The following is a 27128-nucleotide window of genomic DNA, read 5'->3' as shown; positions in this document are numbered from 1 at the left end:
GTTAGGGCAGGCAGCCTGAACGTGTCCAGGTTGCTTGCAGTTGTAACACACGCGTTCACCCTTGGCTTCAGTGGGGCAATCGCGGGAAACGTGACCAACTTCACCGCCTATGTGATCGTCAGTTTCGAAGCTGAGGTCGACTGAGCGGGATCATACTCACAGTTGTAGCACTTCTGGCCGTTAGTGCAGTCGCGAGCCATGTGGCCGAAGCCACCGCAAGAGTAGCAAGTCTGCTGACGGCCGCCGAAGCCACCGCCATAGCTGCCACCCTGGGGACAGTTTCTCGCGATATGGCCGACCCGACCACACTTGTAGCACTCCTGACTACCACCAGCAGCGCCGTAGCTCTCGCCCGAGCCAGCCTGAGGACATTCGCGGGAAATGTGACCAGTGGCTCCACAACGATAGCATGATTTCTCCTTCGGGGCTACCGTACATTCACGACCTGCGAGATGTCAGCCGGGTCCGCCAGGATCGAAGTTTACTGCATCAGTGAGCAACTTACTGACGTGTCCCTGACCTGAGATCGGGAAATCAACAAGTCAGATCAAATTTAACCGCTCAACAGCTTGACAGCTTCCAGAGGCCAGTAGCCAATAGTCAAGATAACGAGAAGGGGAAGTGAATGCGAAAAGGTCTGTGGGAAAACTGACCACCACAGTTGTAGCTGCAAAGTATTAGTAAGTGATTTTGTTTCAGCCAGGAACGCGATAATCCTCACCAAGTAGGGGTACCCTTCTTGGGGCAATCGCGGGCCTAAGAATAGTCAGACTCCTTCAACGACAATGCCACGGCACAGGCCGACAGAGACGAGCTATGATGCTCTCCGCCAACTTGTTCTGGGAGTAGGCGATGTTTACCTGATGCGAGGCATCGCCGCCTAAATTGCAAAAAGAAAAAAAAAGTTAGTGTCTTTAATACCCAGGTGTGCATGGTAAAATGATTTGTTCACTCTCTGGAGGAGCTTTGTGCAAGTTGCTGAGGCCAGATCCGCGCCTCAAGCGTCCCGGGAAAGAGAGATTGCAATATGTACTCGGTTCCAATGGGACTAGAAACAAGAGAAGAGACTGGTGCGACCGGGGAAAACTTCAGATTCTGGATGCAAATATGACTTGACAGCCAGGGAACAAGGTATTTTCTGGCTTCAGCTTCAGGACTCTAGGACTCTGTAGAGGCAAAGAGAACTGCTAGCCAGAATCGCGCCCTCGAATAATGTTTTGTTTGTTTCAAGAATTGTGTAGACTTACAGTTGAAGCATCCACGACCTCCAGCTTGGAAACTCATATTGTCTTGTGGAGGAAAATAGCTGGTTTAAGAGGGGCTGAGGTAACGAAAGAGGGGAAGAAGGGCGGCGATTTTGGGAATTTTTTTTTGTGAGGATGGATGGAGGTTGAGGGGAAAGTCTCGGCGATCAGAAATTTAGTGGTAATAATGAGCAGGAAGAGAGGAGTCACCCTAATTAATGCAGACCATAAAACAGAGATATGCTAAATCGGTGCGGGGGAACCTGCAGGGCTTTAACACTAAGAACCGCCGCAGTGCCGCACACAACGCCAAGGAACGAGGGCACTTGACAAATAGCCTCTTTTTCTCTCTGCTTGGATTTCACTTACAATTGCGGTGTAATTCAGTACTAGCTGAACAAATACAGAAGGGCATGTGGTGGTAATAGTAGAAGAAAGAGGATTCATAATTAGTGTGTCAATAAGGGGGAGGGCCTCACTCAAGTAGATCAAAACAATCCCCCACTCATATCTCTCTCCTCCACCATATTCTCAGCGCCACACGATGCCTGTCTATGGATTGACCACTTTGACTCATCAGGCTTCTCTAGCGAGGCCATCCTGATGAGGCTGGGGGTCGGTTGGCAGCACTGAGGAATCTCTGCCTACTCATAAGGAAAGCGTGTTGTTACCAAGAGGCGCCTGAGCTTGTCAGTCAATCGTAGCCTCGCTTCATCCAGGGAAACCAAGGACTAAGACAGGAGGGTGAGCCGGAAGGTGAGCCGGACGCAGGGCCATCTGCTATGTTATATATCAAAACTACAAAAAGGCATACCTCCCAAGGTCCCCTTGAACCCCACCTCATTATAAATGAAGACCACATAAGTAAATGTCACTTGACAATTTCACCTACTATAAATGAAGCCTGCCGTGGATCTGAGCATTGAAGCACAAGTCTCCTTGACTGGAATCCCACTGGCTGGAAAACTCTCTATACGTAGAATTCTCGATCTTGGCCTACTCACGTGAAGTCATAACATTCCAGCATGTGCACGTCAAGTCCATCCCCACGCAGTAGGAGGACACATTGATCATCAAACCCAATACAACCACTTATTTCAGGCATGTGGTACGGAAGTCCTGTGGTTTGCAGCAGAGCATTGGCTTTTGTCGGAGAACTCGACCTGAGTTCACTGACATCACTCTGCCTATTTCCAGGACTAACTCGAATGCTTTTTCCATGTCTCCGCGCTCGTTGCCTCCCGAAAGCTGAGACTAGGGCTTCGAGTTCCCACACTCTTACCTCATCTCCCCGGGAGCTTACCGATACCGCCCTGCCACGATCACTCACTTGCACGGCCGACACTGAGGATGTATGACCCCAGAGCCGCTGTGCACCTTTGACATACAAGCTCGCGGACGTGGAGACAACAAGGTACACGGTTAGAGTATTGTCCGTGTGTGACGTTATCAAGTAAGGGTGTGAATAAGAGACGGAAGTTGGGGTTTCCTGATGATGTATAGCGGGTTCAGCCGGCCTCATGCACAATCCGCCCTTGGTATTTGTTGCACCCCACGCGCACGGCGTGTCGATCCCCGAGTAAATCTGACCAAGTGGCGGACAAACTCCATACTGAGAATCCACGGTTGTTGTGAGCCGCGAGCACTTCTGCTGTAAATCACTCAGGCTGAAATGTAATTCTTGAATTCCCAAAGACCAACCGCAGCCGACATGGTAAAAGCTGTACACTATAGAAGATATGATATCAGAGCCTACCGAACGGATCGAGATCGACAGCGGCTCTAAGATGCTGTCTGCCTCGAGACATGATAATAAAGCCGGTTCCTTGGGTAGCAAACGGCTACGCGCATCGGATTCGGTCGTGATCTTGAAAAGTGACAGAGCTTTATGGTCGGATGCCAAGAGGATGTAGGGGTAAAGCGAGGCTATTGTAGTGATGCTGCCGCTCGTCGATCCAGCGCAAGTGGTGCGGAATTCCAGTGCTGATGCAGCAATGTCCAGGTTATATATCCCGAAGTGACCGTCTTCGAATCCAACAACAACCTCGATTGTATTCGAGCGAGAACCAACCATTGCCGTCATTGCTGTGGGCAAGGCAGCTAGAGGCGTTCGAAGTTTTGCCAAAGAAATCTCTGCGAGGTAGTACGCGGGAATCTTGGTAGACTTAGCTCGAAGCCAGTTGTCCCGGTCGACAGTGAAAATATTACCAGCACAAAAAGCGACCAACGCTGATCGACCATATGGGTGAGAGGACTCGAGTTCGGTGACACGACAGATTCCTTTAGACCAATTGTGCCTAAGACGGTATTGGCCCTTCCAATCCATAGACCTTCCTTCATCTGCAAAGTGACCATGATCCAGCCATGTTGACACCTTAGGAGAATATCTGACCTCTGAATGGGAGAATACGGTACGCTTCACGTTTGCTAATCGAGGTCGAATCCATCGGTGATAATAATGTCGCTTCCAGATTTCTGAGTCTTCTGCAAGCGCCTTGAACCGGCATGACAACCTTCCTCATAGATTTTCGTCAGCTCAAGTTTTTACAGAGACGGGTTGAGCAAGACTAGGACGTACCGTTGACAGGCTATCAAAGACGGGACTGGTAAGAATGATAATATGTGGAGTAGTATTTCATCGGAGAGAGAAGAGATTATATTGGGTTGGCGCCCACGTTTCGAGGGAAGGGGTGCTGGGTTTCCATCTTCGTAATGTCGTTTAGACATTTACCCAGTAATAGCCACGAAGCAAGCACTAATTACTCGGGGCGAAAGATGAGATACAACAACGCAGGAATCGACAAATTAGTTCATGATTGCCAAAGTGCCATGCTGTACGCCTTTCAAATGGACAAGGTTAGGGTAGCTAGTTACTTAACTACTCGTAAGTTACGCAGGCAGCTGGTTGAACAGATTAATTAGTAACTTAATTACATGAGATCAGCGCTTACTAAGGTCGAGCTTATGCGACCCAAAGAGATCATAAAACATCACGGAGGCATATCTTAAATTGCTTGGCAGATATTTGGCACTGTAAATCCAACCCCTATGTCCCTTTAAATCAAACACGTTGACTAACTGATTTGCTTATTCCAGTCATATTGTTATCCATAGTACATAAATCAGAGAATTTTACCATTCATGTGACCCTTCATTCGCAGATTGATCATGTCCTCGTGATGGAGGCTATTAGGACGCTTCGATCTTCTCTCACTCGAGCACTAGAGAACAGCTTCGATGAGGCTATCAGGAATGTGAAAGCCGAGATTTCCTACCACGATGCGAATACACAATCTGCTGAACAGAGGGCCACGAATGCGGAGAAAGAACGGAATAAGGCTATGGAAGAGTTGGACTCGCTGAAAGATGCCATCGCTCTCCTACGTGAAGAGCTACGCCTTACCGACTTTGAGTCCGAAGACGACAAGGTTTCTACGAAGAAGTTTCGGGACTTTGAAGCAAGATATGCCCCAAACCAGGTCTTACATCACCTCAGCCATGCCTCCGGTGGTGACATCGCAGATATCAACCCGTACGCGATCAAAGCCGTTGCTGAAGCATATACGGCTCTATATGGGGAGACTCAGGAGCTTGTTATGGCCTCGTGCGAGCTCAGAAAACAAGTCAAACGATACAAGGGAAAGTTAAAGTTCTGGCAAAAGTGTCTCGAGCTTGATAAATTCACTTTGGTGCTCGAAGGCACAGCAATGGAGTTCAGATGCACTGGAAAGATCTCTATTGGTACCCAGAGCAAGCCGCCGGCCGCAAACCCAGCCACTTCTGCTCCCGTGTCGGGCTTAAATGGTCATGGCATTGTGGATGAAACCGCGACCTCTCCACCAGAGGTCTTGGGAAGGAACCATCATGATAATAGTGATGCAAACCATTGGGGCGCAAAGAACAGAAACTGGAGCAGATGCGACGGTTCGATTCGAATGTCACCAGCGCAGCCAACACTAACACAGTCGGGCCGGTCCGAAATTGAGAACGTTATTCCAACTGCCCAGGTTTCTACGTCGGGGATGAAAGCACCAGAGTCCGAGTCCATAACATCGCAAAATGCCCCGAAAAACTTTATGACCCAGTGTTCAACCTTGATCACAGGTGTAAGAAGAGCGGCACTGAATTCTACCTTGGTCAAAGATGAAGATCTGTCTCAAGAACCGTTGCCCAAACTATCATCCGCGTTAAGAATTGTTGGCACCCAAGATCTAGACGAAGTTGGTAGTACTGTCGAAACCCCCAGAAAGAGGAGGAAAGTTCGAAATAGTGAAGTACAAGGCGATGCCTCGAGAACAAATACCCCAGCAATCAGTGAAGATAGTCAAGACGCCGATCCACCTCCGCCACTATTTTTCTCCTCTCCAAAACGACCTGTTGTGCTAGAATTTAGCAATGCCAACCCTGGAGATGGAAGACGTGCTCGATTGCCAGAACAACCTCAAGAAGAAGCTCAAACGCGACCCGCAAGTGCCCACGTATCTTCAATCCTAGAAGATGGCGATGAGAGCTTCTCAAATCTACCTTCAAGGAAGTTGCACAGAACATCTGGGGCAGGAGCTTCAGGTCTCACACTAGCCAGCGAAACTACCACTAATCAGCGTCTGCAGGGTCTGCTCGAGGGGCATTCACCTGCTAAATTGGAATTGCAAACACTGCTAAGGGACTCGGGCGTTTCAGACAGGGCTCCCAAGCGTCCTTTCGCATTGATGGAAGAAATACCCACAGTAACTTCCAATCCTGATGGGTTTGAAATAACAGAAATGCCGCGAATAGCCCCAAACAATGGAGCTTCGAGAACCGCATCCGTTAATAATTCCCTGTTGCCTGCAAGGGACACTGCAGTTCACCCCGCAGGAGGTTCTCTAAGAGCACGGCCGGTTCAACATCTTGACCTCAAAGACTTCAAAATCAACCCGGACTTTATTCAAGGTTATGACTATGCTTTTCACAGCGTGGCTCACAAGAAGACTGAAGTGAATTGCGCCAAGGGATGCCCTCGTTACGATTGCTGTGGGAAGAAATTTCTAGGTTTGGCACGAATGAATGGCCTTCCAGCAGATGCAATGTGCTCCAGTCAGCAGCGCGAAATGAATGACCAGAGAATCCTTGAAGAGTTTCTTGGCGACAAAGAACACCTGATCAGTGAGTTGAGTGTAGAGGATCGGAATCATCTCTTACAAGAAGCAAAGGCGAGGCTGATAGCCAATGAATTTGGGAAACACAAGCAACAGTATCAACGTGCCGGGTCCCCGCCCGGGTTTTGGCGTACTGATATGCCTAGCACGCAAGAATTGGAACGCGACCACCAGGAAGCCAAGAGGCTCGAGAAAGACCGGGTGAAGGACAGGTATAGAGAAGCAACGCGGCCGGGAGGCGTCTGGAAATTTGCGGATGAGTGAGCAGGTGTGGTACATGATCATTGTGGAGCCTCCATACTCAGTCCATATATGTACATATCAAATCTAGTATCTTGGTCATCGGTGTAAAGTTACTCGGTAGCTTTTCTGCCAGATACTGTTCAAAGGCCATAATGCGACACCGTGCCAAGAATCCCGGGATTCAGCTGAACCTCGGCAGGCAGGGCGGTGATCAGTGTATGATCCCTTGGCAGACGCGGCACACGTGCCTCATCTCCCGGGGATTGCCCACTGCCCTCCGCGGATGAACCTGATCTTCCTGTGGGCATAGCTCTCCAGCTGAGCCTGACTGCACCTAAAAACGGACTGCTTCCGCTCGCCGCTCTGAACATTTAGCGACACCATCCGTACTATTCTTCTCCCTTTCGTGGAGATGGACGCTACATGCAATACTGAGAGTGCCGCTTCTGCTGCCCTGCTACGACCATCAAGATGGTTGCTGTTGTACGAAGAATTTGTAACCAAGAACGCTAGCTCCGTAAGCCAGGTAGAGTCGGCGCTGAGATCCCTAACATATATCATTCCAGGTCAGGACCACTGGCCTGTTCAATTACAGTCTCCGGGGAGGAGAAAAGCTAATGTCTTCCAGGGCGATACCGAGACTCGGAAATAAGTTCGGAGTGTGGTATGTTGCCCCAGCATTAGTAGTGCCAGACTGCAAATTCTGTCTAATTGCCTAACTTTGTGTGAATTGCCCAGTACATTCGGGAGTCCAGCTACTGTCCCTTTATCACAATGCTCTTGTTTCTCGAGTTGTTTCCAGATTACCGCCGACTATCCGGCGGCCGATACCGACTCCTCACACGCGATATACTAAATATTGGACGTCTCGCTCTTCGCTCTATCATAAAGTTGCACTTGCACTACAGATGGTCCAGTACACAGAACTGCTCTGGGAGATGATTGCCCGTCGACGTGGGGAGAAGATCCGTTGGCGCGTCGTCATCTTCATTGAAGCCATAAAGGCGGTCTGTCGTCTATTACTTCTTCGTCTTACAAAGTCCAGGCCATTGGTTACCCCCCCGCTGCCTGAGAGAGACATTGATCCCAGATCGCTAGAAAAAGTGGACAGCGATTGGAATGGGATGCAGACGCCCGTTAGCGAACGATCATCAAATTTGAGCTGGACAATGCCTCGGACGGGCTTATCTCTCCCGTCGCTGCCAGAAGTAAATGATGTCTCCCATTTCCTGATATCCAAGGTCCTCACCGCCGACGACATCAAAGCCCCCAAGGCTCTATTGCATCGCGTTACTGGCCAAGGACAACTAGCTGAAGTACTATATATCCTTCGGCCAGTGGTCTACGCGCTAGCGTTGCAAAAATACAGCGAAGACAGGCATAGCTGGAGACCTTGGTTGGTTGGATTTGGCCTGGAATATGTATGCCGACGGCTTGCTAAGTCTGACTTTCGAGAAAGAGTTGCCGGCGGCCTTCGAGGACTGACTGGGCTTGAACGTGAGGAACTCAGAAAAAGAGGCTGGGCGATGGGTTGGTGGGCCATGCGGGGGGCTTTCTATACGAACTTGACCAGGTGCGTGTTCCGGGCCTACCCTTGCAGCGGCGGAAGAACACTAATGATTATAGACCTTGGCTACGCAATTTGACTGGGAAGATGAAGGGCAAGCCCCTGCTTGACTTGGTAGGCAGCGTCATTGACGACTACGAATACCTATGGGATAATTACTATTTTTCAAGTGCGACGTTGTGATCTTTCGTCCCTTCAGTTGCACTTGCAACTCAATTCAAAATTGTACTACTTATTGTCATGGCTGAGATTCATTTAAGACGGCCCTGTGATTGACTGGTCGTAATCCGTTTGCCCTTACTGACACGATCTCACCTGGTTTCCCCCCACATCTGAGGTCTGCAGTCAACGGTTTGTGGATGTTATCTCTTTTTGGGGTATCATGATGTATGTGAACCGGGTATTGAATTTGTCATTGTCGTCATAATCCTCGACTGATCCGAGGCATTGTATGCTATGTCATAGAATGTCTGTTGACCTCGACCCGTACCATTCTCGCAGTTCATGGTATAATCTGGTGTTGGCACCGGCAGATGTCAAGAGGAAGTCCTTTAGCAGTGAATAATCTTCCTCCGCCGGCCAGTCGACTTTCGACCCTCCCTTCAACTCCAACATCTCCTTTGCAGTTCCCCAGCTGAAACGACATTCGGTTCCCCACCCGAAGATAGGATCCATATTGTTTCGAAGCCAGCCGACACATTTTGAGTCTGAGGGATATCCGCTACCCCAACTTTGAATGGTGGTTTTTAGAGAAGGCTCTTCAGTAGCACATCTTCTTGAGACCTCTTTGTGGCTTAGCTCCAGCGCAATGTCCCTTGTCACTTTGGCTACAACACTTGCGGCGCTGACACAGGGATACAAGGAATCAGCCTTCTTAGCCACTGTTATCTTCAAGGAAGGGAAAAGTTTCTCCAATTTCTGTTGATATGTCACGGGATTCCCGATTGTATCAATGTAGACCTCCCCCACATTCATGCCTCTCTCCTCAATGATGCCTCGGATGATCTCGACCGTAGCATCCATTGCCTGGGCATTGAGATTGTAAGACCCAGCGCCTGGTCGCATCATGCCTGATGAGATGTCGCGTGCTGATAGCAGCTTCGTAGCCCATCCGCAGCACTCAAAAAGCGGATTGCCAGGGGTGCACAACAGTCTCATTAGGTTCATGCGCACCCCGGGCGTAAGCACCTTGCTATCATCGAATCTGTATTCTCGAGAAAGAAGGGAATGGTGAAGCTGCTGCGGCAAAAAAAAGGCACTGTAAACCATCGGGCCTAGGACAGGACCGCGCCCCGCCTCGTCCACACCGAGGACGAGATAGTCGTCTTGTGATGGTTCATCCCCGGTAGTCGAGTTGGATGAAGCGAGGAAGGGTGGACGTGGTGAAAAGTAGGAAAAGGAGTCGCCAGATAGCATCTTAGTATGATCTATGCTGGGGGGTATGAAGTCGCCTGTGAAAGCCGAAGTTGAAGAAGCTTTTGGAGAAAGGTCGCAGACATTATCTTGAGTGGATTCCCCCATCTTCTGCGTTCTGGGGTGTCAGTCAATTACAGGAGACGCGGGTCTTACTGGGACAAAAATAGGCAAGCATTCAGAGCACAGTAAAGTCAAAGAATTGACTAGCCAAGGCAAGAAAGAAAGGGTGATGAGAATGAAATTGAAAGTGCTATTGTGGTATCCTACCTAGGAAGCCCGAATATCTATCAACCGGCAACATGGGGACGCGTCCCAAACAGTTCAGGACTAGCGCGTGTCACACCTTCGCCGCCGCCTCCATGAATTCCAAACTCCCCACCGTAGCAGTCGGTGCCATTCCGACTTGGACGACTTGTCGCGCTTTAGAGTGCAGTATCTTTTTAACTGAGCTCCCCAATTTCAGGTACTCAAGGAGTTCCGTGCCGCGAAAATCTCAACCACGAAGTACACATCCGAAGCAACCGACGCGGATTCTTTTCATCCTGCCACAGTTCTTATTCTAGCCGCATACAGCTCCGAAGCTCCGCAGTGATGGCTTTCCGGGGGCCCTCGAAAGCTCGCGACTATGATTACGCCAACGTTGGAAAAGCCGGAAGGTAGATTTACACCTTGGAAATAAACTTGCTTCCCATTGCCTCTTTCTCAACTCCGTCCGCTGTCACTTTGACTTGCCTTCTGCTTCACTGGCTAATGCGAGCGAGCGGTACAGGCGCACAGGTATAATCCTGAAGGAAGGAAGGCGTGATGAATTCGGCATGGAAGAAGTCGATGGCATATTCTCCTCCCCCGAAAGCTCCCCGACGAGAGACATTGGGTTTGGCATCCGGAATGAAGCTTCAGTCGGCTCAGATGGCATGTCCATGGATGAGGGTTTGTAGACTCTTGATACATCTACATCATGCATGCTGACAGTGAGAAACTTATCTACGTAGGAACTAGCCCTGGCCCTGCAGACTATTTGAACAGCAGACGTGGCTCTTATCTACCTCCCCCTGTCGCACGATCTCCTATGAAAACTGGGCTCACAGGCTCCCCACGGCGAACGCCCGGTCTGCGGTCGTCGCAGAGTCCACAGCGCAATCACCCCTCCTCCAGTCCTTCCGATGGAAAGGGGTTGGGAATCGCAAAGGGCGAATCATGGCGTGACATATCCCCTCTGACCAATCGTTCCGTGAACGCGACACCGTCTATGAACCACCTGCACAGTGCGCGCATTAGCAAGAAGACTGAGATGGTCGCCCAACAGCTCATAAGCCAAGGTTACTCTGATAGTGATACTAGCATTCAGTCAAGTGGTGACGAAAATGCGGATGTGCTTGGACAGGAGCATGATGCGGTGGAAAGCATTCATGCCGACGAGGACGTCCTGACGCAGGACCCTATAGATGAGTTGAATTTGGATGAGGCACGACCCGAGTCCCCATTCATTCTTGCTCCCAAAGCGCGTACGAAAGGTCGACCTAAGGCTTCCTTCATAGCAAACGTGGATGGCACAAGACAGAAATTGCACAATCCGGACGCCAGTGATCTTTCTGATATAGTACAAGCAGATGCCACACAAAAACGCAAGCGCCCTGGCAGGCCCCCTAAGTCTCAGCACAGCACAGCTCATGATATGATTGAGCAGAGACTGATAAAGAAACCTAGAGTGAATGCTCAAACTAGCCGAAGATCGAGTTCATCTGGCGACGCTGAGCTGGATAAAGTGGTGGAGAACTATATTAATCGCACGGGGCCGTTGAAGGGTCGGAGCTTGTATGTCTTGAAGCGCGAAGCCCCGTCAGACGACACTGCTACGCACACCCGATCGGGTCGCGTCTCAGTAAGACCACTTGCTTACTGGAGAAACGAGCGATGTGTTTACGGTGACGGCGAGGCTATAGAAGGTCAAAGATTTCCACTGTCAACCATTAAGGAGATCATTCGCACAGAAGAGCTTGAGCCAGAACAATCCCACTCAGGCAAACGCCGCCCTTCGAAAAAGTCTCGAGCGAAGCAGAGTAGAGATGAAGACTCTGATGAGGATGCGGCTTATTTAGACCCGTGGGAAAAGAAAGGTGGGATTCTGCATGGTTATGTCAGAATGTGGGATTCGGAATCTCAGACGGCAGCAGAGTCGGACATCGTTGGTGGGTTCACTGCACTCTTCCCAGTCATGTCAGGTTCAACATTAACTGACTTTACACGTAGATCTCGCATATGCCCCATCTGGAATGGAGACCAAAAGTGTCAAAGACTCGTCGTGGCGATTCGCTAAACTCATCAGTTCTCCCTTCATGGGTTCCGGGATCGTTGAGTTGCCGCCTGGCGGAGTCAAAAAACCCAAAAATTCTAAGAAAATGCATATGGTTTTCTACATTTGCAATGGACGCGTGCAGGTAGATGTCTCAGGGGTACGGTTCAGTGCGGGCAAAGGCTGTGTATTTCAAGTCCCCAGAGGTTGGTTGCGTTTATACTACGTCCAACTTCCATCAGAAACTGACACATTTCTTAGGCAATTATTACAGCTTTGCGAATACGCACAATAAGGATGCACGATTATTTTTCACGCAAGGCTGTCTACCTGAAAATGACGACTCTGCCCCTGGCTCTGCGACAAAGGCCGGTATCATGGAAGCTGACTCGAGCACACCGACAGGGCGCTCCACAACTACTGGGAAAGGTAGGCCCAGGGGCAAGCAGAAAACCGGGCCCGGGCGCAAGGCGAAATGAGTAACCTGCGTGCTATGACCATTCTACTTCACCTGTTGAGGACTGCTCCGTTCAACTGCTCGCCTATCCGCACTATGCTTTGCTCGCCTTTCCACCGGAGTGTTGGCTTCTGAATTAGCAAGTATGTCACTTAATTGCTGGGATGATAAGGATATAGTTCGTCACCACATATCTCCCATTTCTTTGGCGCTGGGGCGTGTGAGTCCAGAAGAATTGAGCTGCGATTACAAGCTTCATTGGAGTCTTATGCATCGGTTAGCGCAAGGTTGTAGTTTCATGTAGTGGCCATGCCAAATTACTGTTTGTTAGATCTCCTCCATTTCGGCATCCAGATCATCCAAACCCAAGGGCGGGAAGTCTCCTACTTCCACTTTCTCGGGTTTGACAAAGACACCCGTCTTATTCGGGCAAACAAAGTATCTCTTTCCGCCAACACTCCCGTCGTTCTTGCCCAGTGGCTCGTCGAGCTCAATTCCTACCCAGACTGGAAAATCTGCGGAGTCTACTAATTCAAGGTCCACGCCAGGGAAGGGGATTGTCGGAACTGGCCCAACATAGCGAATTGTGCCGCGTCGAACATGTGGCGGAGAGGAGGGAAGGACAATGGCTCGATTGTTAACAACAATGCCTACCACGAACGCTTTGATCAGTGATTTGTCGTTTTATACCTCGAAGTTGGCAAGGGAAGACATCATTGTGCTCACCTCTTTGTCCAACCTCTCCAATGTCTTTCAAAGCTTGGCTGCGCATCGCTTCTTCGGGTCTTGCAGCATCGGGGTCAAAGCGGCCAAGCTTCTGGTTCTTTTTCCACGCCAAAACAGAATTCGAGAGCGCTTCGTATGTGGATGTCGGCAATACATACTTCTCGACGGACGTCAGGTCTGTGAGATTAGGCCGCGAAGCCTGAGGGCGGTAATCATGGACCTTTGTAACGAATTCACTCATCAATGGACAATTCAAAGATAACGACTGTGTACACGGCCGGTTCGGAGTGCCCTCAGAGGCGTCCCAGTCATTGATCCTCAAACGGCGTGCAATTGATAGGGGGAAAGGAGGTATGGAGGGGAAGCAGGTGAGATCTTTGCAATGAGGATAGCGGACGGCTGTCGTACTCATGAATGCCCAGATCAGCCTGCAAATTTGATGCAAGAAGTATATCTTACCTCTATTTCGCAGCCTCTCATCAACCCCCAATCACCGATGATACTATTGTCATCTTCGACCCACTGATCTGGGCGCCCAGGTGACCTAAGGCGAAGACGCTGGCAGCCGGGCGGAACGCCAGTCATGGTCTCGAGCTTCGTCTTCAGCTGCATGACAGTCCATGTTGGAGTGACTCGGCGCTCCGTCAAGAAGCGTGGCTCAGCGCTAGAGCCTGTGCCAGGCGTAGTGATGACAACAGAAATATCCGCAGGGGTGGGTTGGAAAGCCATGACCGCTATTTTGCGCAGCTTGGCAAAATATCTTCAATAGCCGTGTTGTCCTTCTCCCCGTGGGATAGTACTCAGAGTCCGTGGACTAGACGACAGATCAAGTCTGCGCCGTAAGTTAGATAACGAGTGGTATGACAGAAAGTAAATGTGGGACCACAAGAATATTATGGTAGGTTGGTTTTGATTCCTTTTTGGTGCCCGGGGATCGGAGAGAGGAGGGGGGGGGGGGGGGGAGGAAAGGAAAGAGATGAGATTCTAATGCACCCTGTCTGGCCCTATTACTCCCAGTGAGTATGAAAATTAATGCTGTCATACAAGGACATGCACATAGACATGTAAGTATATACCGGTGTACTCGTAGATATTTTTGAAGTGGGCGGCGGGCTTGTTGAGGGGGGGCAGATTAAGTGACGCCATTTCTGGTTAGCTTGATACTCACATGCTTGATCAACACTTCAAGTAATCTGCCAGTTCAAGGCTCAGAGCTGGGTTCCAGTGATAGGGATAATTCCTACTAACAGCAAGGATCGGGATTCTTCTATTAGGTGCTTCTCGAACTGTGCCAATGCTGTTTGCATGATCCGGAAGGAATTCACTCCCAACTTGTGTCTCTAACCAGGTACTTACTGTACTGGCAGTCATATCTTAGTTGAATAGTTACACAAGTTTGTGAATATTAGTCACTATCGTCAGGTGACTAGCATGGCTAGCCTAATCTAGTTAGTTAGAACAGCTCCATTACTGTAAGTTAAGATGAGGCAATAATGAATAACTTACTATACGGTACTGGACAATCATGACGATACATGTTGAAGGACCTGGAAGCTGTCTTCTCGGGAAATTTCTTGTTCTGCTTGCCATCTCGAACGTCTCGGGTACTTTTTTCCATTCCTTCTTCTTAACATATTACACCACATTGGTTGAGTGGTCTTCCTATAGAAGTGTTACTCATACCACCATCACCATATTGTGTGCCTTTATCTCGAAGACCATGATGGCCTCCAATACCCTTGTCCCCAGCCAGGAAGAAGACGCCTACGAAGAAGAGAATGTGCATCAAGTATACCAACAGATTGCACATCACTTTTCATCCACCCGCTATAAGGTATTTTCTTATTTCCCTTGACTACCTCGGCCTCTTTGATCCCTACGTCCCAATGTACTGTATGTTCGTCACTAACCGTGGCCATGTCAGCCTTGGCCTATTGTGAAACAATTCCTTACTGACTTGAGGCCCGGGTCAATTGGTCTAGACGTGGGGTGCGGCAATGGAAAGAACCTGAGTGTAAATAAGGATGTGTTTATTGTAGCTTCAGATCGGTATGTCATCACGTTTATCTCCATATACTTGTGACTAATTCCTGCTGCCCCTCTTTCTGACCCCTCACCTTTCCATGATCATACCAGTCATGCCTCTCCCGCAAAGAATGATCCCAAATCTCAATAGAGATGATCATAAATACCCATATCCTGCTGGGTTTCAAAACTGATCCGCCGTATACCAGGTCTGAGAACCTTGCCCGCATTGCCCGAGCTCACCAGCCACATTCGACCGTAGTTGCCGACATCCTCAGCCTTCCACATCCCGATTCTTCCTTTGATTTCGCCATTTCGATCGCAGTGATTCATCACTTGTCTACCCCAGAACGAAGGGTGGGTGCTATCCGTGAGATATTGCGGACCCTAATGCCTGCCTCCGACACTGTGCCGGGCGGGAAAGCACTCATCTATGTCTGGGCTCTAGAGCAGAAAGATAGTCGTCGTGGTTGGGACAAAGGCGATCAACAGGACAGAATGGTTCCCTGGGTCATGAAAGGGACTGCGTCTGCTGGCAGCGAGCCCCAAGTGTTCCACCGATACTATCACCTCTACCAAGCCTCGGAACTAGAGCAGGACATCAATGACGCAGGTGGCTATGTTCTGGATTCGGGGTATGAAAAGGATAATTGGTGGGCAATTGCAGTGCGGTCAGGTCCCGAGTCATCATAGGATGTGCGCAGAGGGTGCAGTGGACTATTTTGAGGTCCAACCCCGAAGATGATGCCGTATCACATTCTCATGCCATGGCATGCGACGAAGCCAGCGAGGGTCATTTCCCATGATGAACAATCCTTTATTGCTCTTTTCCCCTGCCAAATCAAAACTGCACTGCAATGCAACTCCGATGCATTGGCAATCCGAAGTCCACCTATGCACATATCGAAGATGAACATCTATGATAAAACCTCCCTTGAAACGACCAATACCTCCAACCAGCGCTATGCAATTCGTAACGACGCAATGGGGAAATCCAATAGACATTGTTATCGTCACCGTTCCCCCGGCCTGCCTAGGGAAGGGTTCGAGGAGGAAGACCGAGATTCGGGCCGAATGGGCCGCCTTGACTACCACCCAGATCCAAAGGGCGGCTTATCCTATATGCTTCGCGGGGTGGCAGAAAAGGCGGAGGTGGCGCAAATGCGGGTACTCCAGCAGTGAGTTCCTCAACGGATGGAAGCTGCGGGGGATGGTGTATCGAACGCGAACTCGATCCTTTCCTCGGCCGAGACAAAGATGTGCTGGCTCTGCGTGCTCTGGGCGCAGGTGGATCGATAGCAGTGCTTGACAGCGAGAAAGGAACAACTCCGGCACGACGAGCCATCTCCTGCTCTCCCAATTGCCAATGCATGGCTTCCGCTGCCCGCCATGGAATCGCCATTTCCTCTGCGACCTTCGACCACATCTCGGCCTTGAACCTGTGATTGAGTCAGTCAACCAGAACCCACCATACCAAGTGACGTTGATGAAACCGGCGGATGGCTCCCGGCAACAATAGCATACCTTTCATATAGTCGCGCAAGCTTGTTTTTCTTATCCTCGTCCCATTCACTTCTGCGTTCCAGATAATTCTGATAGTGAAGACGGCAACTAATGGCACTTCGCCCCGGAAGGCGCTTGCTGATATCTTCCCATTTCATACCACTGCCTCGCAACTCGATGATAAGAGCATCTTCCTCGGAAGACCATTTTGACTGCTTCTTGGCAGGGGACTCCGCCGTATGTGCTGGTTGAAGACGCTTGACAGGGACTGAGGAGGAAACCTTGGTGAGCGGCGGGACCGCCGTTGCTGAATGAATAGTAGACGGTGTCGCCAGAGGCAGAGACGGGACCAATGAAGCTTGAGATATCGAATTCGTCGCATAGGCGGGCGCGCTAGTCACCGAGGCAGTCTCTTCTTCATCTTGGGGTTTCAGTAACAGTGAGATATCCACTTTGGCGGAGGGTAAGATGGCCTGGTTTTGTAACGCAATCATATGCGCGATTAACAACGACGGATTGCTGCTCTTGGGTAAAGAACTTGCTGCTAGTATAGCTTAGAAGAGCAGTCAAGGCCGGAAGAAGAGACAAAGCAATGAGAGCTGTTTGTGCAAGGCACTCCCACAGGTTACCGTACGCGATGTGGAATTTCAGCGAATGTAGAAAAATGACCTTGACCAGGATGAATAAGCCCAATCCACGGATATGTCTGTGTTTATCTCTGTCTCCCAAAGATAGGGACGGTTCACAGAAGCCAGGAATGTCTAGAGCAAGGAGCAAAAACTCGTGGCACCCCGGGTGCTTGTCGGAATATAGAAAGCTGAAGAGTAGGAACCAGTCCACGAGTGAGCCGTAAAGGAAGAGAAGCTGCAAAACAACAAGAGCAGGATGGAAAAATGGTTTCTGGGACGGGGATAGCAGATGGTGACTTGATATGTCAAATATGGCGTTTGGGAAGCTTCTGAAGTTGTGCCAGGCTGACTGGTAGACCAACAAATGTGGTAGTGGGAAAGTAATGGCTAGGCACAAGGTATACAAGCGGCAAGAAAGAAGAAACGACAGAGGCAGGAGATGAAAATCATTGAAATCAATCGTGAGGATCAGGAGTGACAGACAAGAGGAAAGGGAAAAAGGCCAGACACGACAGTGGAAACGCCTGGACATGCATAAAAAACGAGATCATCGGCATTGACAGCTGATGGAAGAGACAGCAAATGAAAAGCTCAACAGTAATAGAGTACGTAGCAAGGTGCTGGTGGTAGCTAATACTAAGGTAGCAGGCAATAGGTATGGGGAACAAGAGACAGAGGCTAAAATTGAAGAGGCGAGGCCAGGGCCCTGTGGTGGGGGGGAGGGGGGGATTGTTTTTTTCGGGAAGCCGTTTAATAAATGAAGCACATTAATATGATTAGGTAGGCATGGATTGACCGTTGAGATTAATTAGGTATCCTACACAGTATTTTGATTTACTCGTATTCGGTAGATGGTTATTTTTCAATTTCCCAGCAAGTCACTTCACTAGCTTTCAGTACAGAATAACTATCTACTCAGTATACTATCCAGGTTCGAATTAATACCAGCCTTGTGGACTACACTGGTCAATAGCAGAAAGGGTCAATTTGACTGACTGACTTCATTGCGATCTCATTGCGATCTCATCTGGACTACGAAGTACGATGTAGTTAGTGAGCCGGACTTCAGCCGGGTACAGTGCCATGCCTTGTCGTTGAAGTACGTACCTACCTAATGTTCCTAGGGTTTTCTCATTCATCACCTCTAAAAGTGTATTCACACACTGCTGTCGAGAGAGCACCTTCTTGGGTTCAATTATCTCCCAAGGATTGAACAGGAACAAGGTAATGGCCGTAAACTACAAAAAAACGGGACGAATGAGAGAGAGAGAGAGAGAGAGAGAGAGAAAGAGAAATAGAGGACCTAAGAAATTGATTCAATTCAATACAAAAAGAAAAGGGAACGACCATAAGAACAACGGTTCCACCAGCAAATACTAAACTATACTGGAATGGAACACTTTCCTGGCGGTCAAACCTCGCCGGGAGCATTCGAGCCTAGCCTTGGTCTGGGTATTATAGTGACTTGGTTTGTTGGTGAGGTGATTGTCAAGACGGTGAAACAAAAACCCATTCGAACTACGACTGTAGCCCATAAGGTAAGCACAACATCTCAGGGCCCTTCGCTGGAGTTTGTACCCACTATCATCCGTTGCGAACTTCGGATAGACGAAGGCAAGGCCGCGGGCGGGACATGCGGGATATCCACCGATCTCTACTTCCTTAAGCTGCGATAGACTGGTGTCGCGTCACTGAACATGTATGGCAATGATAGGGATGAACCAGAAAAGGCAGAGTGGTAACATCGAAGGCAATATGAGTGACGAACAGTCCAAGCCACAAAGGCTTAGTGGTGGACAACGGGAAATCCTGTTATGAGACTTGGAGTAAAAGTTCTTTACATGACCACACATAGAGTGTTGCATAGACCAGGGAAGGCAAAACAGAAGGGGATGGGTGATTCAGAAAAATTAGAGGAGAAAGGAATTACCCCCACCCCCCTTCTCCTTGGAAAGAAAAAAGAAGTAAGATGAAATAAGATGAAATAAGATGAAATAAAAACTAAATAAAGTAAAATAGGGCGAAAAAGGACTGCGAGCTAACCTGAGAGTTATCCCAAATTCGAAATAACAAGATAAACAATAACAGTAATAACAAGACAGCCAGAGAACATGGTTCCTCCTTGTGGAGAACGCCATCATCCTAAACCGGGAGGTGGAAATGGTCTGAGGAGCTCCATTCCAACCAAAGGGCGAATATGGGCAATAATGGGGAGGATGCGTAACAACGACGGCGTCAAGTCGACTAGTCTCCCAGAGCCTCGGCCGAAACGGAGTCAACAGTCTCTGCTGTGGGTAAAAGGGCAGGCGGAAGGTCTGATTATATATTTACTCTACGGAGTACATAGTCAACTCAGAGAGTACTGGAGCAAGTAATTGCCTCCCACTGGCTCCTAGTAGGTGTGTAAGTATGAGTAGATGTAACTAGCAGTGGAGCACTGTACTGACAAAATTAGGGTTCTGTCAACTTTCAACCTAATCAAACATAGCACTGGCGATAAACCCTACCTCCTCATAAGATAGGTTCAGATAATTCTCCGAACTCAGGCTTTGAGGCTGTCATCCGTCAGAGTGTGATTCCTTGTTTCTTGCTTTCTAAGTTGCCGCCTCGCTCGGTTCCTCAATTGACAAAATGCAAATTTCCGAGAACCAAACGGTGCCGTGTTCCCTCCCACCCAATGACTAAGTCTGATGGGCTGGCCGGTGGTACCAGACCGTCGCGATGGATTTGCCAACGGCGAACGAGCCCCAACCCCCAGGCCTTAATTGGAAAGTATCGGCCCAGGTAATGATCATATTACTTGAGTACATACTCCGTACAGTGTAGTATGATACCGTACCTCGTGAGCCACTTGAATCAATTGACACCACTATCATTTCAGGAATATTGACTCACCAGCCGCTAGCTGGGATCTGGGGTCTTCAAGTTCCTACCTTAGCAACCACTTGGTCTACTTTCGGCACTTCAGGCCCAAAGTTCTCAATTGATCGACCTTATCAGGACAAAACCGCCGTTTAACACGTATGGAACGAGTAGGCAAGCAGGAAGCAAGCCTGCAAGCCTGCAATTTGATGTGACCAGTCCTCTCTATCCAGGCCCTCTAAGATTGAGATCTCATCGAGTCAACCAAGCGAGTGGACCCCTCCCGTCCCATTGTGTCCGGACTAGGACATGGGACTGCTTGGCTTTGGGCGGAGGGTACCAACGGATATCGTCTATAATATGATAGCAATAACAGTCATAACAATGGTAATAACAATGATAATAATGATAATATGAATATTGTACTACGTAGGATACTCGAAACATGTGTAGTCCCGACCAGAAGTGATACATCCACTTTCCAACGGTGACAGGGCGGCAACTTGCCTTTTGCCGCGAAATGTGGAGTGGGTTGGTTAACTTCCGGGTTCCATGAGTGGGTTTCATGTTCACTTCCTGTCTGAAGGATGCGGCGTGGGTCGGAAATTTTCTACAGATCTGTTTTAATGTTCCTTCCTCCTACTGTATATGATCCGGTAGTGTATTATTGCTTTGTTGCTGCTCCCGATCCTAGCCCGGTATCGGCTCCGTATGTACTGTACTACTCATAGATCTTGTCTCTGGCAAAACCATTTACCACATAGAACCAGAGCATATCATTTCAACATACATACATACATACATAGCCTTCCAAGTCATTGTAGTCGATGATACCCATACTCCAGAGACTATATGCGCACTATATGCGCTAGGTAATACAAATCAAAAGTAATCTCAGCAATGGGCAATCCGTTACGTGCCTTTGAATTGCTGAATCCGGCTTTTACCTAGCATTCCCAGTCTTCAAGCCAACACACAAACCTTACTCCTGACCCGTATGCCGTCGGGAGGCGTCTGGCAATCAGTGACCTTGGCTTTCCCTACTTCACTGCTGATTATTGTCTCGCTTGCTCCTCTTGATTGTTTAGCTACTCCATGCCTCTTGCTGACATGCTCTGGCCAATCCTGCTGCAGGGCTCAAGAACCGCCAGATGCGCAATCTCTTTGTGTGTGTGCACATGCTAAATTGAAGTAACTTAGGTCTGGGAAGCTCTGCCGGTTGCATTTTTTTGCTGCAGTTAAGATCGATCCCCTTGCGGTCGGGTGGGATTCAGAGGTCGGACATCATGGGGTCTCACGGTATAACTGATCATGTACTGTACTAAATACAACAGACTCAGCCACTTATTAAACTCACCACCCTTTAGTAATCTTGTAAGATGAAGATCCTTTGGCCTGGACCACCAGAAAGAGAAGAACTACCCGTGTCCAGACCATCCGGTTCGCAAGACGCGTAGTTCGCTTGACGTGCACCTGAGTATATCCCCACCACGCTAGAAGGGAAGATTGATCTGATGTTGGGACTCTCCATTCCTTTTTGTTTGACCAGGTTAAAACAGATGCTGTACTGTACATGCTATGTATGTTTACTATGTATCTTGATACCCAACCTCGTGACATTTCTCCCCATTCAAGATAGTGGACTGCGGATCGACCGCATAGCAAGAAAAAAGCCAATCTAGATACTACGAGTAGTGAGTCTACAAATCTACGCTGTCTGGGCAGCGACAAGGAAGATAATGGGAATTGTCTCTATGTGTGTGGTACGGTGGTGTCTGGACCAGTAGAGGACCACTAAGTAAGCCTAGAGCCCGGGAGGGTAGTAAGACTGATCGATTAATCATTGCCTTTCGAACGACGGGGCCGCGGGAACAAGGGGTTTCCCGCCAGCCTGCACGCCTGCAACAAGTTCTGCAAGATTACCTAGGGACCGGTGGGGTCGGTCAAACGGTGGCGCCTTATCAAAATGAGAAAAAGTAAAACAGAAAAGGGACAAAGAAGATAACTGTCCTTCCATACTCTTACACTTGTGCATATCTCCTCATAGTCTTTCATTTTCCCCAGGCCAAAAATGATTAAGGTGCAGAAGAGAAGGAAGAGAGGAGGGAGAACATGCCCCTCCCAAGCGTTGAGCAGTCTGGGCTGAGCATGATTGTCAGGCTAAGTGGGCCCGACAACGCCATGACTTACATAGTAGTTAGTGTGGTGCATTCTGAGTACTCCGTGACATGGCAAACGCGCTGGCTGTTCGAAGCCGCCCGCGCGAAGGCCAGACTCAACTCCATTATTCCCCTCCTTGGTTCACTAGACCAGGCATGGCACACTACTAAACAGAAATTCACCCTACATAGTATAGTTGTTGCATAGATCCCCAGGAGATCTAAGATGTACTCAGGCCATTATGGTAGTGTTCTTTCCCTAGCACATTTATACTGCCACCTGGATATCTCCATTGATGCCGCCTGTGTGCACCATAACACTGATCGAGTACACCAACCTTGAAAGATACTTTTTGTTGATTGAGACCACCGGTGATGCAGCTAGACAGCTCTTGAGCTACCATTGTGGTCATTCGAGTTCTCCTTCCCGCTTGAACGCAATCCTCCATATCCTGCTCCTCCTACAGTTGGGTTAACAGTCTCCCGGCAATCCTGAAAAGATGTCTGCGAAGCAACAACTAACTATAAGTTGGAGCGTTGGAAACCACGAGTATACTCTCATTTAGCGTGACGCAGATGATGCAGGCAAGCTGCTGTGAATGAAGAGGCAGCGAGTCACCGCTCAGTTGTTGATCACGGAGAATCGATTGGGTACGTATAGCACATTTAATGCGTGGCCACAGGCCATTACTGGATCAGCCATCTCTCTGGCGACACCCTTTGTGAGGTCGAGGCTGAGCCTGACACAATGCAAGACTCAATCCCCTACCTGCTGTCTGATTCCCGGGCCTTGTGCATATGCTACGGCTTGTAGCAGCCAGACACTGCCTACTATGCCTGACTGGGGAAATGGCGGTGGGTTGCATCCCTGAGGTAGGTCTAGAACCCCACCGTGAACGACGCCTCCCGTAAGTTGCTCTTTGTTCGATCTTATTGCCAACAGAAAACCCATCTATTCTTCTCCAAAAACGAGAAAAAAAATTCAAGGGTATCCTCTCGCGGTCTAACTTATCAAGTTGAAAACTCTCCTGGTGTTGGGGACCAAGGAAGCAAACACAGCGACACGCTTCCAAGCTAGGCTGAATAACTATGTGCAATGACTTTGCATCGACGCTGAGGAAGTCTCAGCAAGGTGCTGTACTACTGCTTGGAGGTCCTATATACGTAGGTAGGGTTCAGCGACCAGAGCATGCAGTAGGCCTATCAGAGCTAGACGCCGAGGTGCCCAATCACGGATTGATACAGTCAGCTATCACATATACTCGAAAGCAAGATGTATGAAGTGTGATTTTCGGATTTGATTAGGACAGGCTCATGTCCAAAGTGGGAGAGGAATACTGGGCCATGCCAATAAGCATCACCGATTCACTCTCAAGCTATGTGTGGGTATTGCAGGTTTACATTCACACCTTCTATCTTTGCACCTATACAGGACGTATCACGAGCGTTGAGCGCCATCGCCGCTATCCGGGTCGCCGTTATCCGGGAACCTCAAACGGTTCTCTACAGTGGTCATTTCATGCCATTGGGTTGAGTCCTGTGGTGGAGCCTGGCAGGGAGCGGAGAATTCGATGATAAGCTAAGTACTAATCGATTACTCTTAAGTACTGTGATTGGGATGCTTTTGGATTGAAGTTGGAACCCACCTTCAGACTACGACGGCCTATGTATTTCCTGAGCTTCTTACGGTGCTTACTGTTTGTATTTCCCCCCATCCGATCTACGACCTGCTCGGCTAGGTAGGGCAAGTAGGTACAGTAGACATATATGTAGGAGGTCATCCTCTATATAGCACTCGATCGGCTGGGTCAACCCTATAAATACGTGCTTGAACCTCTTAGGATATCTAACATAGAAAGGGCGAAAACCACGGGCACTACTAAGCTTGAGACTTTGAAGTATTTCTGAACGTTTGTTATGAAATATTAAGTAAGTCATGCAGGTCAAATTTATCCTTCCTGTATCGAAGCGGAAAGGTGGTTGGTAGCTGTGACTGTCGGCGATGGTACGAGTTTGCATGGGGCATTCGACGGTGTTCAATCGCTAGTTGAAACAGTCGGCGAGATAGAAGATCTCTGGCATCTACTGAGTACATTTCCTAAGTGGCGGTTGTGCTATGCCCTGGGTTGGGATATCCAATGGCCCTGGGTTTGCGCCACTGCACTGCCTAATGATCTTCGTGATCCGGAAAAACGCGCGCACTACGGATCTGAAGCCGATTAGCGAGCCCATGTACTCATTCATGTATGTACATAGTACTGTACTCAGTAGCTTGTCTTGTGAATCCTGTGAATACTGGCTTGAGTGATTTGAGTTCAATCCATGACATCTACGACCTTGTCCCCTCGATCTTCCTTTGACGGTAGTCTCTTTTCTCCGCAAGTCTTTCAAATCTCTTCCTCGACCCAATGATCAAGCTATCAAGTGCGCGTCAACATTCTCTGCTACTACGAGTATGTACACACTCGATCTGGCTTTGTGCAGATGGGTCAAACCCACCGAAAATGCCTCGTATTGGCTCGAACACTCCAGGGAAGTCAAAGTCATTCCAAGTTTGAGAGGACTTGGGGAGAATTCTATAGTTTACTCCTCCGGTTCTTGAACCTGCAGCAAACTGTGGTTCATCGCGCGTTTCCGGGTGGAGGGGCTGTCAGTAATGAATACGGGCTCAACAATTCTCTGCTTTCCTTCAAATGGCATGACTGTCAATTGGGCCCCGATGAAATCGTTGCAACGTCATCGACATAATCCACATGGAGCATATCCAGAAGGGATCTGCTTGTGCAAGTCTGGGAATTTGTGAACGTCGGTTGTCCTTTGCCACCTTCTACGGTATACCTACACATGTAAGTTACAGTACTGTATATATGAAGTAGATTATAGTACATAAGTACATCGCCACTCACCAATCGTCTCTCTACCTGGCTCTCTCTATAGGAACCTTGAAGTTAGGAAAGTATCACCATGACTGTTTGGACCCAGCCAGGGTCGTTGTTCGAGACCCTCGCTGGATCAGTAACAGCCTACGCACCCAGATAAGGAAGGAACAGCATTAATGTATGAGTACGGAGTACTCGACTGAGTAGTACGAATGGACTGACTTCCCAGTAAGATTCGAGTCAATAAACTGACTTTTAAGTGCTTTGTGTCTATGTTGGATTGAAGCGCGTTTCGCCTGGTCTCTCCAGTCTTGTGAGCCACATCTTTACATCTTTACATCTTTACATCTTTCTTTACATCTTTCTTTACATCTTTCTTTACATCTTTCTTTACATCTTTCTTTCTTTCTTTCTTTCTTTCTTTCTTTCTTTCTTTCTTTCTTTCTTTCTTTCTTTCTTTCTTTCTTTCTTTCCTTCTCTCTCTCCTCCATTGCATTCTCCCCAAAGGCGAGAAGGGGAAGCAAGCGGAAATGATCTCTTTCCTCCATTGAAGCCTTCTCCGAGTCCTCTTCCATTGCGAGAAGAAGAAGCGATCATGTCGTACAAGTGAGTTGCGGCGGGCGGAATCTGAGGGTAATGCGCGCGGGCTGCGTAGAGGCTTGCAGGTGGTAATTAATTCCGCTCCACATCGGACAAGATGAAACAAGAACCTGGGCTGTGTGGAGTGGGGTAAAGGGCAGGGAAATTATGATCACACTTGCAACACGGTCATTCCCGCGTCCAAGCAGCGGAACCACCGTAAATGAAGTGGGAAAAAAAATGTCAACTTGTTCAACAGTTCGTGAACCAGCGAGTCATGGCCCCGAGGCGGTGGTGGCCTAGACTTGACAATCGCGGATGTGCCCGACCGTCTATCGCCTGTTCGCGCCCCTTCTGTTGTTTATGATAAATGAGGCCAGAGCCTATAAACAACAGCTGGATCGATTCCACAATACATGGATGCTGTTAGTATCATTGTTTCAGATGTTCCTAAACCCTGTCCGCTGCCTTTACTGTCAGTGTCCGACATCCTGGTGAGTGATTGTTAAGAGTTTCGAAATGAGGGCATTCTCACTCACCTGAGCACATAAATGTGTGTGGAATAATTTGTGGACAGTTTGTGACTTTAAATGACTTGCGGGGGGAACGTTAACCGCACCCTGGCAGCTCATGTTTCTATCCTGAGTATATTTCTTGATCCACTCACTCCGTGTAATGTAACTTGACTAACTACACCTTTAGCTATAGAGTCACTGCTGTACAGTAACCCTTCTTGAAACAACCCGTGTACAGTATCAGGGTAATCAACCTGCTGATGTCTGATTCAACCTTAGACAGATTCAGGTATTGTGTAAGAGATAGACACACTGGCACAGAGCCCCATCACCGGGGGAACCCTTTGGTAATCTTGGTCGAGTCTGACTTCCCCTCCATCGTGCAGCGGCTGCCTTACCTACCTACTATGTGGAAGCTATGAACCCCGCTGGATCTTGAAAAGTCAACAACTTACTTTGTAAAAGTCAAGATATGCCTCTTTCACACTGGATACGCTACGAGGGCAAACTCCTTATGTGGAAAACAAAGAAGGGTAGGTGCCTTGTTGTCCTGCAAATCAGCCAGACCTTTCAGCTGTTCCAAGTATGGAGATTTTAAAAGTCAATAAAGAGTGATGAGCAAAAGGAATAAAGCACCTCCATGCTACGTACAAAGAGACAATATATCAGTACTAGCGATATCGCCTCCTGAACTGGCATTTATCAGATGGAGAGTGTGGTTCTAGTGTCTGAAAGTTTGACTGGTAAGACAACGTATAGGGAGGTGTTGTCATGCGAGGCTTACTTGAAGAGTCTAGGGATAGCCCGACTGACATACATACCACCTATAGGTGGGTGGTTACAAAACATCAAACATATGTTTCCATCCTGATTAAGACGGTCTGTGGAATGAA

At 48.7% G+C, this 27128-nt stretch overlaps 7 protein-coding genes across 7 annotated transcripts; 3 read left to right on the top strand and 4 right to left on the bottom strand.

The window, feature by feature from the left end:
* Window positions 1–2118: 2118 nt before the first annotated feature.
* Window positions 2119–4118, bottom strand: BO72DRAFT_11934 (WD domain protein). The gene is made up of 2 exons (XM_040938998.1): window positions 3823–4118; window positions 2119–3757 (listed from the first exon to the last, which is right to left on the bottom strand). Exons 1-2 carry the CDS (start codon window positions 3969–3971, stop codon window positions 2245–2247), a joined length of 1662 nt encoding a protein of 553 aa, XP_040804114.1. The 5' UTR covers window positions 3972–4118; the 3' UTR covers window positions 2119–2244.
* Window positions 4119–4423: 305 nt separating this feature from the next.
* On the top strand, window positions 4424–8375 carry BO72DRAFT_466320 (Pex16-domain-containing protein; the record flags this gene model as incomplete). Its single annotated transcript, XM_040946766.1, has 5 exons — window positions 4424–6642; window positions 7001–7191; window positions 7254–7289; window positions 7364–8198; window positions 8252–8375. The coding sequence occupies 5 exons, from the start codon at window positions 4424–4426 to the stop codon at window positions 8373–8375; spliced, it is 3405 nt and encodes a 1134-aa protein (XP_040804113.1).
* Window positions 8376–8401: 26 nt separating this feature from the next.
* On the bottom strand, window positions 8402–9871 carry BO72DRAFT_445521 (ribonuclease H2 catalytic subunit RNH201). The gene has a single exon (XM_040944065.1). It carries the CDS (start codon window positions 9711–9713, stop codon window positions 8652–8654), a length of 1062 nt encoding a protein of 353 aa, XP_040804112.1. The 5' UTR covers window positions 9714–9871; the 3' UTR covers window positions 8402–8651.
* A 124-nt stretch (window positions 9872–9995) lies between these two features.
* On the top strand, window positions 9996–12766 carry BO72DRAFT_445519 (Cupin domain protein). Its single transcript, XM_040944064.1, has 5 exons — window positions 9996–10264; window positions 10378–10538; window positions 10601–11797; window positions 11859–12107; window positions 12163–12766. Exons 1-5 carry the CDS (start codon window positions 10200–10202, stop codon window positions 12378–12380), a joined length of 1890 nt encoding a protein of 629 aa, XP_040804111.1. The 5' UTR covers window positions 9996–10199; the 3' UTR covers window positions 12381–12766.
* BO72DRAFT_483993 (TBCB family protein) lies at window positions 12686–14621 on the bottom strand (the record flags this gene model as incomplete). Its single annotated transcript, XM_040947832.1, has 6 exons — window positions 12686–13020; window positions 13085–13304; window positions 13544–13831; window positions 14253–14277; window positions 14441–14444; window positions 14591–14621. The coding sequence occupies 6 exons, from the start codon at window positions 14619–14621 to the stop codon at window positions 12686–12688; spliced, it is 903 nt and encodes a 300-aa protein (XP_040804110.1).
* A 186-nt stretch (window positions 14622–14807) lies between these two features.
* BO72DRAFT_371806 (tRNA (carboxymethyluridine(34)-5-O)-methyltransferase) lies at window positions 14808–15802 on the top strand (the record flags this gene model as incomplete). The annotated part of the gene is made up of 3 exons (XM_040941020.1): window positions 14808–14918; window positions 15009–15133; window positions 15319–15802. 3 exons carry the CDS (start codon window positions 14808–14810, stop codon window positions 15800–15802), a joined length of 720 nt encoding a protein of 239 aa, XP_040804109.1.
* Window positions 15803–15972: 170 nt separating this feature from the next.
* BO72DRAFT_11488 (MYB DNA-binding domain protein) lies at window positions 15973–17401 on the bottom strand. The gene is made up of 2 exons (XM_040938972.1): window positions 16634–17401; window positions 15973–16548 (listed from the first exon to the last, which is right to left on the bottom strand). Exons 1-2 carry the CDS (start codon window positions 17104–17106, stop codon window positions 16143–16145), a joined length of 879 nt encoding a protein of 292 aa, XP_040804108.1. The 5' UTR covers window positions 17107–17401; the 3' UTR covers window positions 15973–16142.
* Between the last annotated feature and the right edge of the window lie 9727 nt (window positions 17402–27128).

Source organism: Aspergillus fijiensis (genome assembly GCF_003184825.1).
Source record: "Aspergillus fijiensis CBS 313.89 unplaced genomic scaffold BO72scaffold_10, whole genome shotgun sequence".
Lineage (NCBI taxonomy): Eukaryota > Fungi > Ascomycota > Eurotiomycetes > Eurotiales > Aspergillaceae > Aspergillus > Aspergillus fijiensis.
Note: the sequence above shows the minus strand (reverse complement) of the source record. Positions and strands in the feature narration are given on the sequence as shown.

Bases quoted from the DNA above. Each gene is read 5' to 3' on its own strand.
- BO72DRAFT_11934 (XM_040938998.1), bottom strand. From the start codon at position 3,971: ATGTCTAAACGACATTACGAAGATGGAAACCCAGCACCCCTTCCCTCG. The intron at 3,758-3,822 runs GTACGTCCTAGT...TCTATGAGGAAG, and splicing joins TCTTTGATAGCCTGTCAACG to GTTGTCATGCCGGTTCAAGG.
- BO72DRAFT_445521 (XM_040944065.1), bottom strand. From the start codon at position 9,713: ATGGGGGAATCCACTCAAGATAATGTCTGCGACCTTTCTCCAAAAGCT.
- BO72DRAFT_445519 (XM_040944064.1), top strand. From the start codon at position 10,200: ATGGCTTTCCGGGGGCCCTCGAAAGCTCGCGACTATGATTACGCCAAC. The intron at 10,265-10,377 runs GTAGATTTACAC...CGAGCGGTACAG, and splicing joins AACGTTGGAAAAGCCGGAAG to GCGCACAGGTATAATCCTGA. The intron at 12,108-12,162 runs GTTGGTTGCGTT...CACATTTCTTAG, and splicing joins TGTATTTCAAGTCCCCAGAG to GCAATTATTACAGCTTTGCG.
- BO72DRAFT_11488 (XM_040938972.1), bottom strand. From the start codon at position 17,106: ATGATTGCGTTACAAAACCAGGCCATCTTACCCTCCGCCAAAGTGGAT. The intron at 16,549-16,633 runs GTATGCTATTGT...ACTCAATCACAG, and splicing joins CTTGCGCGACTATATGAAAG to GTTCAAGGCCGAGATGTGGT.